Here is a 15,145-nt window from a genome sequence, read left to right as displayed (position 1 = left end):
GCCCTGAGCTCACAATAGCAGCTTCAGGAAATGGCCAGAGGGCAGCGGGAAGCCTGGATAGTATTCAGAACATATTGGAAACAAGCAAAGGCTGCACTGCCTGCATGGTGTGGGTGTCAAGCTGAAGACCGACCACTCTCACACGCTCGGTGTCATTGCACCACAGAGAAGATGTCCGCGGCACAGGCTGTGAGAGAGCGGCCCTCCGCTGGGTCCCAGGGTTGGGATGAAGCCTTCCCTTGTGATGATGGGCAGTGGGTGTTCTTTGCCGTGAACCAATCGCAGGGCCTGTGTGTGCGTGTGTGAGGCTGTGAGCGCTGCCACACCTCCCCAGGGAGCATGCAGGCACCTGCGCCAAGCAGAATCCACCTGCTGAGGCCCGAGCTCAGCGGGGCTGGCTTGCTTGATGCCGGCTTAGTTGGTCTGTATAGAGAGCTCTTGAGGTGCCCTGTTCTGACTTCCTCTGCCTCCCTTCCAGAATCCTAGGTTCCCAGGCAACCTTCAGATGAGTGACCGGCAGCTGGACGAGGCCGGAGAGAGTGATGTTAACAACTTGTAAGTGGCTGTCCTCACATTCTGGACTCGATGGGAGAGAAAGCTTGGGTAGATGCTCTCACTTCCGGTTAGGGTCACAGAGGGCCTGAGGGCAAGGGCAGTGGCTGGGGTGGGGACTAAAGCCCCTGAGTGACTTGACCTTGGGGCCACTTACTCCTGGCGCCTCCTCAAGAACCCTTCCAGGGTGTCTCCCACTCCAGGCCTCCCGTCTCTGTGCCCCTCTGCCCTCTTTCTTTGCTGCTGTCACTGTTGAATTCGCCCTGCTTGATCTTCCAATGGCCTTAATACCCACTTAGGTCGGGGCTAAGAATTGAAGCTGGTGTGTGTGTGTGTGTGTGTGTGTGTGTGTGTGCACGTGTACATTGGCGGCAGTACAGGGCTTGGGGGCAGGGACAGGTGGAGCGCTGGCCTCGGGCCGTGGAGTATAAGCTCTCTTTCCTCTTGGGTCCAGTTTCCAGCTGACAGTGGAAATGTTCGACTACCTGGAGTGTGAACTTAACCTCTTCCAAACTGGTGAGTCTCTCCCTCCTGTCTGGCCCAGGCTTTCCTGGGCATCACCTAACCCCCAGCCTGGTTCCCTGCTTGGACCAGCTGGCCTAGCCCCCGTCTCCATACAAGTTGTGCAGCTCAGGGCCAGGGAGATGGAGCTGCCCACACCGTGCCTGTTCTCTTGGCCCTGGTGCAGGGAGGGGCTGAAGCCCAAGGGCATTTTCACGTGAGCGGAAAGACTGCGGTCCCCACCCTGCTGGCCTCCCCGCTAAGCCCAGGCCTCCAAGAGTCCAAAGACAGTTCCGGCCTCTGACAGACCCTAGACTGTGGCCCCAGCGCTGGCTGGTCCTTTGGCCAGGCCTGTCTGCTGCTCAGCTGGGCTGGCCCTCAGGGTGTATTTCTGCCCAGGTGGCCTGCGCAGTCACCCTTTCTGCCCCGGCATCCCATGATACCCGGCTCTGTTTCCATATGCATTGATCACTTGGGTTATTAGCAATAGACGCTGAGCTCCTCCTCAAAAATCAGGAACCATGCCTGCTCACCTCTGTTCTAGCCCCATGCCTGGCATATAGCAAGTGCTCAACAACCAAGTTTAGAATGCTTGCTTTCTGGATGAACAGCAGTGAAGAAACAACAGGTGGACAGAGTTCATAAAATGTTGTCAACGGGCTTCCCTGGTGGTGCAGTGGTTAAGAATCTGCCTGCCAATGCAGGGGACACGGGTTCGAGCCCTGGTCCAGGAAGATCCCACATTCCGCAGAGCAACTAAGCCCATGCACCACAACTACTGAGCCTGCGCTCTAGAGCCAGCGAGCCACAACTACTGAGCCTGTGCTCTAGAGCCAGCGAGCCACAACTACTGAGCCTGTGCTCTAGAGCCCGCAAGCCAGAACTACTGAAGCCCGCACGCCTAGAGCCCGTGCTCTGCAACAAGAGAAGCCACTGCAATGAGAAGCCCGTACACCACAATGAAGAGTAACCCCCGCATGCAGCAACAAAGACCCAACTCAGCCAAAAATAAATAGATAAATAAATAAATTTATTTTAAAAAAATACTGTCAACATCCCGCTGAATGCTGTGGAATTATCTGGGGAGAATTAGCTAGAGTTTTCTAGAGAGAGCTCCCCCAAGTCTTCACACAAACCCTTCCATGGTTAAATGGTGGGTGGTTTTCTCATCCCCCAGAGAGCAGTGATTTGGAATCAAGAGCATCCTCTACACGTTTCCCCACCCGCCCCCCATCCTCAGTCATCTCTTGTGAGCCACAGAAATCGAGAGAGCTGGTATTAGAAGAAGTCTGTCCAGCTTCTGAGTCCTAGTCTGTGACCCTGTAAGATTGGGACCAGAACCTTCGGAAGGAGGCCATGCGTTTTCAACTGCGGGAAACGTGGGCCAATTACAATTAGCATTTGTTTGGTGCACTTGCAGTGATTCTCGAAGTGTGGTCCCTGGACCAGCAACATCGGCATCACCTGAGATGTATTAGAAATGCACATTCTCGGGTCCCACCCCAGACCTTCTGAATTAGAATCTCTGCCAGTGGGGCCCAGCCATCTGTTTTAACAGACTCCCCAAGTCTGCACTGTCCAACAGGGTAGCCACTGGCCACGTGTGACTGTTTAAATTAATTACAATTAAGTAACATTCAAAAGTCAGGGCCTCAGTTGCACTCACCACATTGCAGGCACTCAGCAGCCACACACGGCTAGCGTATTGGACACACGTACAGAGCCCTTCCATCATCACAGAATTCTAATGGAGTGATCCTATGGGGGGATTCTGATGCATGCTACAGTTTGAGAAGCACTGAGCTAGAAAATAGCTTTCAACCCTGGCTGCATATTAGAATCACCTGGGGGGCTTTTGAAACCCATTAATGGCTCAACCCTACCCCAGCCCAATTAAAAAAGAAGGAGGCATGGAGGAGTTGCAGGCAGACATTAGTAGTGTTCAAATTTCCCCAGGTGATTTTAATCAATCTCAAAGCAAATGGGAAGGACCACTGCACGTTGCCATGAACTTTATAGGACATTCTCATTTAATCCTTACCAGACCTCCTTACAAGACCTTTAAGAGGTATGTGCTATTAGAACCATCTGCATCTTACAGAAAAGCATCTGGAGGCACAGAGAGGTTGAGTAACTTGCCCACGGTCACACAGCTCTAGATGCCAAGGGGCATTCCTGGAAAGCGGCAGGCAGGCCGGGAGATGGAGCAGCCTGGGATTCCTTGCCAGCGTGGAGCCTAAGGAAGCCAGGAGATTTGGGGATGGCCGCCTCGCAGTGACAGCTGCTTTTAATTTGTGTCAAGAAGAAAAGCTGCCTTTTAATTAGAACCGTTGGGTTTTTTTTTTTTTATTTCACTTGCCAGACTAAGCCTGTTAACAGGGACTAGTACAGCCAGGGAAGGCCGAACACAGTGGCTCTGGGCTTTTCTCCGGGGCAGTCCCACTCGCTGAGGGACTGCAGGGAAAGTCTTTCGGTGCCGGCCACGTGCAGGGACTCCGGAGGTGGTGGGCAGCCTCTGCAGGGAGGAAATCAGCCCTGGCCAGTGGTGTGCACTCAGGGTCCACGGCCAGGCATCTAGTTGCTTGGTTCAGGAGCGAGGGGCAGGGGGTTAACGTGGAGGGGTCTGTGGGAGCAGCTTGCTCTCTGGAGCCCGGGAGAGTGGAGGGCAGTACTTCCGTTGACCGGCTCCCCCAAGGACCTCCGTCAGCCTTGATCCTGATGGTTCGTCCTCTTCCTGGCTCCTTGCCCTGGGTCCTCGCAGCCTCTCCTCCAATTGTCCACCAGGGTTCCTGCATTTCCCCCCTTGTGGTGTTCCAAGAACCCTGTGACAAGCCAGCAGGAAGCCAAGGCTGAATTATTTCCTTCTTCGTGTTCTGATCAATGTTTGGTAGTTTCCCCACATTTCACCTGTTTGTGACACACAGAGCATCTTGGCTGCCAGGGCCACAGGCTCCTGGTCTAGCCGTCGCTGGCCACAGGGGCTCTGGCTTTTAACTCACCATCTCTCAGCAAAACCGCTTCTTGGCTTTGTGACCACCTTCAAGTTACTTACCTTCAGTTTCCTCCCCTGTATGATGGGGATACTCTTAGCTACCCCATAGGAGTGTTGAAAGGGTTAAATGCATTACATGAGATCATGATTGCACAGAATAGGTCCTCGTGTGTTAGACTCCTGCCTTCTGCCGTCTGAGAAGGTCGCCTCTAATTTCCCAGCTCTGCTGCCTCTCCCCTTTCTGTCCCCTAGTGTTCAACTCCCTGGACATGTCCCGTTCCGTGTCAGTGACAACAGCTGGGCAGTGCCGCCTCGCCCCGCTGATCCAGGTCATCTTGGACTGCAGCCACCTCTATGATTACACTGTCAAACTTCTCTTCAAACTCCACTCCTGTGAGTATACCGGCCTTGATCTCTGGAAGCTTCTGGCCGGAAGGAGGTTCACAGCCTGAGGCTGCCCCTGGAGGGAAGCAGCTCCCCCCCCAGTGCCCTTGGCTTTCTGCTCCTGATCCAGAAGGTCCTGGAGCTCCCGGCTGTCTTGAGAATAGAAGAGCAGGGCCAAGCCTTGCTGCGCTCAGGGAAGCACCTGGCCTGCCAGAGCAGTGACTCAGGATGGCCCTCACCCTCCACCTCCAGCTTGACCACGTCTCCATCCATATGTGTCATGTAGTCTCCAGACCACACAGATGAGAACAGACCTGGCCTAGACCCGCAGGAGCAAAGGCAGCAGTTTCCAAAGAGTTCATCAACGCAGCCTCTTCGTACAAGTGGGTTTTTGTGGAGAAATGTAAAATATAAAACAGGGCTGCTCAAAGAAATGGAAGGCCATACCTTCCCTAGCCACAGATCCTTGGGATAGTTTCGCTGAATGTATTTTGGAAACTACTGGTCTTGTGGAAGTTCTTATCCGTTTATGTGCTTCTTATTGAAAACGATGTGCGTGGGTGCTGCTTCCTCAGGGGTCTGCATTGTTAAACCATATCCCAGGTGAATCAGATGTGGGTGGTCCCTGGGTCACACTGTGAGGTGGCCATCGTGAAGGGTATACACATTCAGAGTACATGGATGATGGAAAACCGAGAAAAATCAAGACTCAAATGGATATTAGCAAGTTTTTATTGCAGAAGTCTAGGACACGGGGTGCTCTGGAACAGGTCACTGACAAGGAGTAGATCTGGTTATTTAGACCAGAACAAGGGAAGCAGCGTCACTGTCATTAATCTAGGAGGGTTTCGTGGGAGGGAGGTTGGGTTAGAAGGGTTTTGGAGCAGGGGGGCGTGCCTGAAGGAAGCAGAGAGGGTAGACTAAATCCCAAGAAAAGAAGGCAGGCAGTTGCGTAGAAGCTCTGAATACAGATGAACTTGTTCCTAAGATACTACAGAACCAGTTGCACACTAGGACATCCCCACTTCCTTCTATAAAGTGGTGAGTTGTGATAAGAGACAGGTAATTATTCGGGTTTAAAGGCCTTCTTTAAAGGCAGAGCAATACACAAGACCTTCGAGAACTCTGTGGTCAGGGCAAAAGGGATGCTCCATACAGTATATGCTTTTCTGAAAATAAACGTTTTCTTTTAGAATAGATTTAGATCTACAGAAACATGGCAGAGAGAGTTCAGAGAGTTCCCATATACCCCTCAGCCCAAGGGTCTCAGTCCTGCGGTCTTTGCCTGTCTCTGGCAGGCTCTCTGGATCTCTCCCAGACTCATGTCTGTGCTGGGCCTCACCCAGTGTGCTCAGTGCACACAACCCCTGGGAGAGAGCCCCGCTCTGGGGCCTGCCGTGGTCCACCCTGCTGCTTGGGTCAGGTCACCGCTGCCGTAGTCAGGGACGTAACTTCCATCCTGCTCTGCCGAGAGTGGCTTGCAGTCCAGGAGCAAACAGAAGGAAAGATTTGACTGATAAGTAGCCCCAGAGTCCCTGCTGGCCCCACTGGGCCCTCTTGGTTACCAGCCCCAGGGCAACTCTAGGTCAAGAATGCCTTCCTGCAGGGCTGGCCCCCAGCCCCAGGAGGGATGGTCCCTTCCTGCTGCGTCTTGCCTGCCCTCTGGTCCTCCTATTCCCTCTCAGTCTTTTCCAATTTCTTCCAGGTCTTCCAGCCGACACCCTGCAAGGCCACCGGGACCGCTTCATGGAGCAGTTCACAAAGTAAGCGGCTTAAGTGAGAGAAAGGAAGGCGAATCTAAAAGTGCTATAAAGTCAATTAATCCATGCAGGAAGCACTTGCTTTTAAATCATTGAGGGGTGAGGGTATCTGCTTTAATGCTTTAAAAAGCGAAGGAAAAGAAGATGGCAGCAAACCTACCAATGGCTGGGGAAGCTATCGGTTCTCTAATAAATCTCACAGAGAAAGACAGTTTCATTCATTCAGTCATCCTGCTTTATTCCCAGGGCTTCATCCTCTTCCGTTTTTCTTCTCCCTAAGTTCTCATGGTTTTATACCGTATACATGCTGACAACTCCCAAAGATATAACTCCAGCCGAACCTTACCTCTGAATTCCAGGTTCACATCCCCAGTGGTCTATTTGACATCACTATACCAAACTTACATCTCAAACTAAACTAGGTTTTCTTCAAAAACCTTTTTCTTTCCCTTCTATCTCAATAAATGCTGCCCACCATCCACTTAGGACAGAGATCCGGAACTCACCATTTTCCTCATTCCCCATGTCCAATCTATTAGCAAGTTCAGGTGATAATTGACAAAGAGATCTTGTCTCTGGTCATACCTCCCATCTCTTCAACTTCCATTGCTGTCTACCAGGACCCTCCGATATGGACGGGATGCTCTGGATTTCAGCTCCTGCCCCCTGCAATCCTGTCCCCACCCAGCAGTTGTAAAAACATAAATCCCTTGCTTACAACCTTTCAGTGGCTTCTGATCACACTGAGAATCAATTCGAAGCTCCTCTCTGTGGTCTGCAAGGCCCCTACATGATCTGGCCCCTGCCCGCCATCTGTGACCTTGTCTCCCGTTCTCCAAGTGTTTCAGCCACATAAGGTCCTCTTCCAGTTCCCGGAACATAGCCTGCGCTCAGAGGCTTAGCACTTGCTGTTCCCTGTCCTCAGGATGCTCTTCTCCCAGCCTGGCCAGCTCCATCCAGGTCATCTTCAGTCACCCCCATACAAAGGCAGTCTCTGGCCCCTCATTTGGGGTCTTTTTCCCTACCTTCTGGTCCTCCAACCCCACCCTCATATTCTCCATCACAGCGCCCTGTTTATTTCCTTCCTAGTTCTTAGGATGACTTTATTTTTGTTTGACTGTCTTGCCCATTATTTTATCTCTAGCAACTGATTCACAGCAGTCAATTAAGCCTATAGTGTTCAGTCATGTTTGAATGAATTAATAAGCTAATCAGCTAGTCTAGAAGAGGAAGAGCTTGTCTGACAAAAGGGCAAATTATTCTGGTGCATTTGGGAAAGAAAATTGGTGACGAGATGAGAAGTCCAGCTCATCTTTCAATTAAGCATGCCCCAAGAAGAAGGGACGGAATGGAGGGAGAGACAGGAGGACGGGGGTGGGGGTGGGGGGGCAGGGACCGGGAAAAGCATTAGCATGATGTTTTCCTTGTTAATTTCTTCACCCTTGACTGCAGGAAAAGCATCGCCCCCCCACCCCCACCCCCCGGATCCCAAGCTTAGGCTTCTTTTGCTGGTTCCTGAGCAACAATCAGAGAGGGCAAGTTCGGGGTTGTGCTATCCTCCCGGTTTCCTTGTTCCGTTTGAAAAGCCTCGTATGTTTATTCTATAATAAATGACTTATTAAATGCTAGGAGACAAGCCCTGGGGCTGATTTCCTGGAATGTTAAATTCCAGTAGCTTAGGAAAGCAGCAGAGCCTATTACTGTTGGCTTCAGCCCAGAAAGCGGGGAACGTATGGTCAGGTGATTCTATTTCCTTTCATTTTTTGAGCTTATAAAAGCATTTCCCATGAGTGCCGCCTCACCTTCTCTTCCACAGACACGGCAGCTGAGGCCTCAATGTCCCCGAATTCGGGGAGAGCAACAGTGATGTCACAGGGACAGTCCTAACCTTGGGGTCTGAAGGGTTATCGTGAGACCCCAGGAGTTTCGTTTATTGGGCTGAGCTGGAGAAAATTCTGTGCTGCAGAGAGAGGGTGCTGAGATCCCTGACCCTCTTTTATTATATCTCAGAAAATATGTCTGGTGCCCTCAGTTTTGTTGGCCTTCAGTGTTTAGATTCAAAATGGAGACTTGAGGAAGAGAAAAAATTGGGGTTTCTTTATTCCCATATTCATCCAAGATTAGGACACAGTATAAATGGTTTTTCTTCAACCAATATTGCTGAGTAATTCCTCCATGCCTGGTACTACTTTATTTTTATTTTTTAATTAATTTTTATTGGAGTATGGCTGCTTTACAATGTTATGTTAGCCTCCACTGCACAACAAAATGAATCAGCCATACACATAACAGATATACCCTCCCTTTGGACTTCCCTCCCATTTTACCACGGTGCATTAGGTAGAGTTCCCTGTGCTATACAGTACGTTCCCATCAGTTGTCTATTTTATACATAGTATCAATAATGTATATGTGTCCATCCCAGTCTGCCAATTCCTCCCTCCCCACCCCTTTCCCCCTTGGTATCCATACATTTGTTCTCTACGTCTATGTCTCTATTTCTGCTTTGCAAATAAGATCATCTATACCATTTTTCTAGATTCCACAGGTATGTGTTAATATACGATATTTGCTTTTCTCTTTCTGACTTACTTCACTCTGTATGACACTCTCTGGGTCCATCCACGACTCTACTAATGACCCAATTTCGTTCCTTTTTATGGCTGGCCCGGTACTACTTTAAACCTAGCTCAGCAGGGCCCAGTCTCTGCCTTCTAGAAGCTTATAGTCTAGTTGAGGAGATAACAAATAGCGCTCAAATAAGGGGAATTCATTAAAAAGAGATCTACCTTAGTAATTAAGTTCCCTTCCCTCTTCGTATCATTAGTTGGTTTATCCTCAGAAATTTATTTTAATATTACTCTAAGCCAAACATTCCTAGGAAGATACATCTGCCAAACAACAGCATATATTCTACGGTGATGCAGAAATTAGTTTTTGGACTGTCTACTCTTCCAAAGGATTTTGTGGTTTGAATTACTCTTTCCTCAGTGAGGACTGGCTATAAATAATCTCTCCCTGCAGCATCATAATTGCATCCTAGCACCATGGAGGCCATCTCCTTGGCAGCCTGTGCCCGGGGGCTGGGCAGGCAGTAGGAAAGCAGGGTGTCCCCTCCTCGGGGCTGGTGAAGGCCCCCAGCAGCCCTCAGGCCTTTCTCCACCCTTAGGTTGAAAGATCTCTTCTACCGCTCCAGCAACCTTCAGTACTTCAAGCGGCTCATTCAGATCCCTCAGCTGCCAGACGTAAGTGTGCCCGGCCACACCCAGGGAGCTGCTGAGTCCTGGAGGCTGTCTTAGAGGCTGGCAGGTGGGCAGGGTTTGAGGATGCGTCTTCCCTTTTCAGAACCCACCCAACTTCCTACGAGCCTCCGCCCTGTCAGAGCACATCAGCCCCGTGGTGGTGATCCCAGCCGAGGCCTCGTCCCCCGACAGCGAGCCAGTCTTAGAGAAGGATGACCTCATGGACATGGATGCGTCCCAGCAGGTGAGGACCACTTAGGAGGAAGCTCAGGCCTTCCTGTTGCCCCCGGGGAGGGCGGGAGGACCCGGGACAAGTTCAGCCACCTTCTAACCCAAGCGCTGACCTAGGCTGATCATGCTGCCCTGCGGTCCCTAGGAGGTGCCGTAAGTGGACCTGAACCAGATTAAGAAAGCATCCGTTCCCACGTGGCACTCGTGAGACCCACGCAGACCTCTCTGGGTCTCTAACCTTGTCCTTACTCCTTTCTGGTCGCCGCAGAATTCATACGACAGCAAGTTCGATGACATCTTTGGCAGCTCCTCCAGCAGCGATCCCTTCAATTTCAACAGTCAGAACGGCGTGAACAAGGACGAGAAGTGAGTCCGGGCTGTGGAGTTAAAGCACATGGTGCAAAAGCTAAATTAAGCCATGATCTCACTTGCCACACCCAACCAAAGAGGAATTCTTGGGCTTCTCCGATAAATGTCTTGACCTTCGAATACTGGCCCCTTTAAAATCCCAGAGGAAAATCGAATGAGGCTGAAATACCCATGGACCTGTGGGTGGTAGATTAGTATCTGGAAACACTGACGGTCTTAGAGTATAACTTACAGGATTTCAAAGAATTGTTCCCAAATTGACATCGGCTTTTAACCTCCTCCCTGGGTCTCCTAGCTCGCATTTAAAAGGCAAGGGATAGAAGCACAGTGGAAGCAAACTTGCTCTCCTTCTGTTCCCAGGGATCACTTAATTGATCAACTGTACGGAGAGATCAGTGGGCTGAAAGCACAGCTGGAAAACATGAAGACTGAGGTATGAATTGGGCTCTGATCCGCAGCTGGGCTTCACCGGAACATGACAGCTTTTAATATTACATTTGCTTCACATCCACCCTTGTTGGGCCACATCTTCACCAGGTCGTTACGCATTTCCAGTGCACTTACCCTTGAGAGCAGCATTTAAGCCACGCTCCAGGGGCCCTGTGATAGTGAGAGATAATTGTGATCACCAGCTGGCTATGAAGCTGTGCGGTGAGAGACCTATTCTTCTCACTTGGCGATGAGAAGGTCTGACTTGTAGCTCTGCTGGCAGTTTGCAGTGTCTGGTGCTGAGGCTTTACCCTGGGACCGGCAAATGTCCTCTCCTTCTTCGTTCCAGCTGGTTCATCACCGCTCCCAGGCCCCTCTAACAGGACCAGAACTCCCCTGCCGTCGCCCCCAGTTGTTGTTGGGTGGGTGGCTTGTTGTGACCAGAGGGGTCCACTCTCATGAGGCCTTGGGAGTGGGCTTCTTAGGAAGACCGAGGTGTTGATGCGGCTGGCGCTGGAGACGTGGCAGGTCGGCCCCGCTCGGCCCGCCCGACGCTCATCCCCGGGCCCTCCCGCAGAGCCATCGAGCCATGCTGCAGCTGAAGGGCCGCATCAGCGAGCTGGAGGCCGAGCTGGCCGAGCAGCAGCACCTGCGGCAGCAGGCGGCCGACGAGAGCGAGTTCCTCCGGGCCGAGCTGGACGAGCTCAAGAAGAAGCGAGAGGACACAGAGAAGGCTCAGCGGAGCCTGACGGAGATCGAGAGTGAGGGGCTGCCACTGGGCTGGGCGTGAGGGTCGGGCCGGGGTTGGGGGGGGGGGTGGGCGGAGCCCAGCGAGACCCTGGATGGAGGCTGAGGCCCGGCGCCAGAGCCCCCGCCTCGAGTCTGTCCGGAAGGCCACCGTGGATGCCAGTGTCACCAGTCAGAAGGGCAGGTTGGCGTCCGGCAGGTTGAGAGCCCCACTTGAGGCCCTGCTGGGAACACGGAGATGGGGATACAGAGGATGACGAAGGAGAGGGAGCCTAAGAAAATTCGTGGCATAAAAACCAAAAACTCTGATAAAGTAAATGCCGAGCATGAAATGCTCAGGGCGTTCATCAGTGGAGGGATTTGAATTAGGTGAATTGTTCATTAAAGAAGACTTCCCAGAGGACTTTATTTCAGTAGGGTTTTTGAGGAAGAAGGAGGTATATATGCTTGCGAAAAGGAGGGACGATCTTCTAGGGGTTCTGCCTTATTGGAAGGAGGGCAGAGGGTCCCCACCAGTGTAGACCCCTCACCTTGGTCCATGACAATACAGGGAAAGCCCAAGCCAACGAGCAGCGCTACAGCAAGCTAAAGGAGAAGTACAGCGAGCTGGTGCAGAACCACGCCGACCTGCTGCGGAAGGTAGGACCCTCACCACCCCCATCGGCATGCGCAGGCCCCACTGCACGGGGGAGACGGTGACTTGGGCCACGTGGCTTCTCCAGGGCTGGCGCCCCCTCCGTTTCTTGGAAACCACAGCTCCCTGGCCTCCTGTATCTCGAGCTCCACCTTAGGTGCCAACCCCACTAGCATTAGCATTATCCCCCATCTTTATCATTTTGGCAAATAGTTGAGAGTTGAGCATCTGAAGGTGACAGCTTCCTTCTGGGTGAGAAAGTGATGTCTGTGTCCGACTCTAGGGCACTCACGGTCTGAATGCCATCATTTGTTCCAGAAGGAAGATGGCCTTTATGCTGGAGATAAGCTAGTTCGAGACACTGTTCTTCTCTTACAGAATGCAGAGGTGACCAAACAGGTGTCCGTGGCCAGACAAGCCCAAGTGGATTTGGAACGAGAGAAAAAAGAGCTAGAGGATTCTTTCCAGCGCATAAGCGACCAGGCCCAGCGGAAGGTGAGTAGACGAACTAGGTGGGAATTGGTGGGGGGGGAGGGTGTCTGTCCGAGATGGAGGTGGGCCTTGAGCACTGCACAGATTGAAAGACCTCGTCGTCTGCTTCACGAGCAGGTAGAGCCCTGTGGGAGGGTGACAAGGGACCGTACAGGACAGGACGTGGTTACCCATGTGTAAGGAGTTAGAGGCATGACGTGATGAAGGGTCTGAAGTTGAGTGGGGCTCATCAGCTAGGACGAGTCTCGAGGAGGTTTTGAAGTGGAAGCAGGTGAATGTCAGAGAGGAGTGGCATTTATAAAGACCCACAGCCAGAACTCCCATGAGTTGGGATGGGGTTGGCGGCAGGTCCGACTGGAGTAAAGAGATGTCGGGTGGATAAAATGGAATGCCTTACACTTAGAGTAGTGGCTTTCACGCTTTCCTGTGACCCATAGTGAAAAATACATCTAATGGAAATCAAAGTTTCACAGAGCAATACTTATCCTTATTATGTGAATGCATGTGGATTTTTTTGGCGGGGGAAGCTCTGTTTACTGCATTCTTTTAAAAATGTTAGCTGTGAATTCTTACTCATGGGTCACAACCCGCTCTTTGAAAAACACCACTTAGAAATCAAAGAAGGGAAATTGTTTCAAGATGGTGGGATGGGGTGAGTCAGCAATATACCTACCACCGGGTGTTGGGATGCCTGAATTAAAGATCTGGTTCTGCTTTAATTAGTATTATGGGCTCAAGCATGACATTTGGGAAATGTCCCTAAAACTACCCCCCCCCACCCGCCCCGCTCCCTTGACATTTCCTGAAGCTGGAAAAAGAATTTTTGGAACATTCTGAGCTCTCACCTTCCCCCTGCTTTTTTGTCAGGGTAAAACTTGCTTCTATATAAAAGAGTATACAAATCTCACAAGTATAGCTTGGGAATTTTTACACGTGTTTATCCCGTGAAATCACCACCCAGGTCGGAGCACTCCTGTTTTTCTTCTCTTTCAGACTCAAGAACAGACGGAAGTACTAGAGAGTTTGAAGCAAGAACTTGCCACCAGCAAACAGGAACTCCGTATTGTCCAAGGCAGCCTGGAAAGTTCTGCGCAGGTCAGCGTCAGCTGTCTTTCCCTTCCTCATTCCTTTCCATCTCTGGCTTTGGTGTTGCTGGCACCCGGCATCCATCACCATCAGCACATGGCCCACCTTGGTCCCATCTGGTATCGGTGTGTCCTTGGGAAGGGGCAGATTCCTTGTGGCCTGGTGGTGGGTTTGGACCTCTGGAAAGGGGACAGTTTAATTCTCCCAGCAACTCCCTCTTCCCACTCGGTCGCCCTGCAGTCAGAAGCAAAGTGGACCGCCCAGATCGCCGAGCTGGAGAAGGAGCGGGGCAGCCTGGTGGATGCCGTGGCTTGTCGAGAGGAGGAACTGTCCAGTCTTCGGGAACAGCTGGAATACACCCAGATCAAACTGTCCAGCACACAGGCAAGTAACGGACGCCCACTGGGGCTGACCAAGTCCAATTTCATACCCATGGGCCTCGGCGGTGTATGCATGGAGGCAGGGGGGCTGTGAAAGGGGTTTGGGGCCTTTGGCCGGACGGCGAAGGCGAATATTCTGCGGGCATAGCTCCTAATGCCAGCACACAGAGCAGGTGAGAAGGGGTGCACCTGGCACTCTCTCCCCAAGGGTGGAGGACGCGCTGCCGTGGTCCATCCCCATAGCCTCCTGTGCTCGCTGGCACACACCTGTGGACAAAGTTAAAGGCGCTTTCTCTGTGTCAAGCTAACTGGCTTCGGCCTCATTAGCAGCAGCTCGAGCTCAGGTGCCAGGAATCCCAGCTGTGTCACAGGTGGCTGCTGCGTGGAGGCTCATTAGGGGGCCCATGGCCGACTCTCACTTCCCTGGACCATCTCTAGGAATCTGTATGCCGGCTCGCGAAGGACCAACGAAAACTGCTTCTGGTGGAGTCGAGGAGGGCTGCCGAGCAGGTGGTGCAGGAGGCCCTGAGGCGGTTTGAGGAGCCCACTCTCTTCAGCTGCGTCGGATCTGCAGGTGCCCTTCCCCTTGCCCGGCTTGCAGGTGCCGGATCCTTACAGCCCAATGCTCTTCGGCGTCGGCCTTGAATCCCGTGAGACCCTGATCTCAGGGGTTCCCAGCCCAGCTGCATGTCAGGATCACCTGGGGATGCCCAGGGCTGCCCACCCCCCCGCCTAAGTTCTACTCAGTCGGCAGCTCTGCAGCACAGGGCCTGCGCGATAGTATTTTCTAACATCCCCCCCTCCCCGCCGCCCAGCCCTCACCCCTCACCCCCGGGTGTGATAACTACTGCTTTGGTCATGGATCACGCTGATGAAATGCATCCCGGGAGCTGAGGCCTGATAACAATTCTGAATGCCGGGAGGAGGAGGAACAGACGGGCCTCTGTGTCTCTGAGGAGAACAGTGTGGTCTGAATCCAGAGGCGGCTTCCATGAGCTTCAAATCTAGACAGGGAGTCATCATCCTTAAGCATGGAGAGGCAGATACAATAAAATCCCCAGAGGGTCCCGGGCACGAGCAAGGGCCCACTCTGCTTGCCCCAGAGTCCTCGGGGCGTGTGGTGAAGTCAGGAGCCCCCGTGATGAGAGGAGGGCCTTGGTGCACGGTAGATGGGAGAGCATCCAGGCCCGGGGCATTTGTGAAGTCCTGGACGTAGCCATGAACAGATCTCATTACAGCTCATTTTCGAGCAGAGGGGACTTGTCGGTAGTCTTGAGAGGTCCCGTTCAGAACAAGGCAGACGGGAGGAAACAGCTGACGGGTGATTTTTATTATCAGCTAGAAAG

The 15,145-nt window shown here is 52.2% G+C and overlaps 1 protein-coding gene across 2 annotated transcripts in view; it reads left to right on the top strand.

Annotated features, from left to right (window-relative positions):
- Positions 1 to 15,145, top strand: part of HIP1 (huntingtin interacting protein 1) — a 152,465-nt gene that overhangs the window by 115,412 nt on the left and 21,908 nt on the right. For both annotated transcript variants that reach the window (XM_082360240.1, XM_082360241.1), the window contains exons 6-19: positions 479 to 555; positions 1,007 to 1,068; positions 4,298 to 4,438; positions 6,135 to 6,192; positions 9,359 to 9,434; positions 9,535 to 9,675; positions 9,931 to 10,028; positions 10,392 to 10,464; positions 11,038 to 11,221; positions 11,758 to 11,846; positions 12,220 to 12,336; positions 13,327 to 13,428; positions 13,660 to 13,803; positions 14,238 to 14,373. In XM_082360240.1, the coding sequence (XP_082216366.1) occupies positions 479 to 555; positions 1,007 to 1,068; positions 4,298 to 4,438; positions 6,135 to 6,192; positions 9,359 to 9,434; positions 9,535 to 9,675; positions 9,931 to 10,028; positions 10,392 to 10,464; positions 11,038 to 11,221; positions 11,758 to 11,846; positions 12,220 to 12,336; positions 13,327 to 13,428; positions 13,660 to 13,803; positions 14,238 to 14,373 (1,498 nt within the window). The remainder of the gene's footprint in view (positions 1 to 478; positions 556 to 1,006; positions 1,069 to 4,297; positions 4,439 to 6,134; positions 6,193 to 9,358; positions 9,435 to 9,534; positions 9,676 to 9,930; positions 10,029 to 10,391; positions 10,465 to 11,037; positions 11,222 to 11,757; positions 11,847 to 12,219; positions 12,337 to 13,326; positions 13,429 to 13,659; positions 13,804 to 14,237; positions 14,374 to 15,145) is intronic.

Source organism: Balaenoptera borealis, assembly GCF_965194805.1.
Source record: "Balaenoptera borealis genome assembly, chromosome: 16".
Lineage (NCBI taxonomy): Eukaryota > Metazoa > Chordata > Mammalia > Artiodactyla > Balaenopteridae > Balaenoptera > Balaenoptera borealis.
Note: the sequence above shows the minus strand (reverse complement) of the source record. Positions and strands in the feature narration are given on the sequence as shown.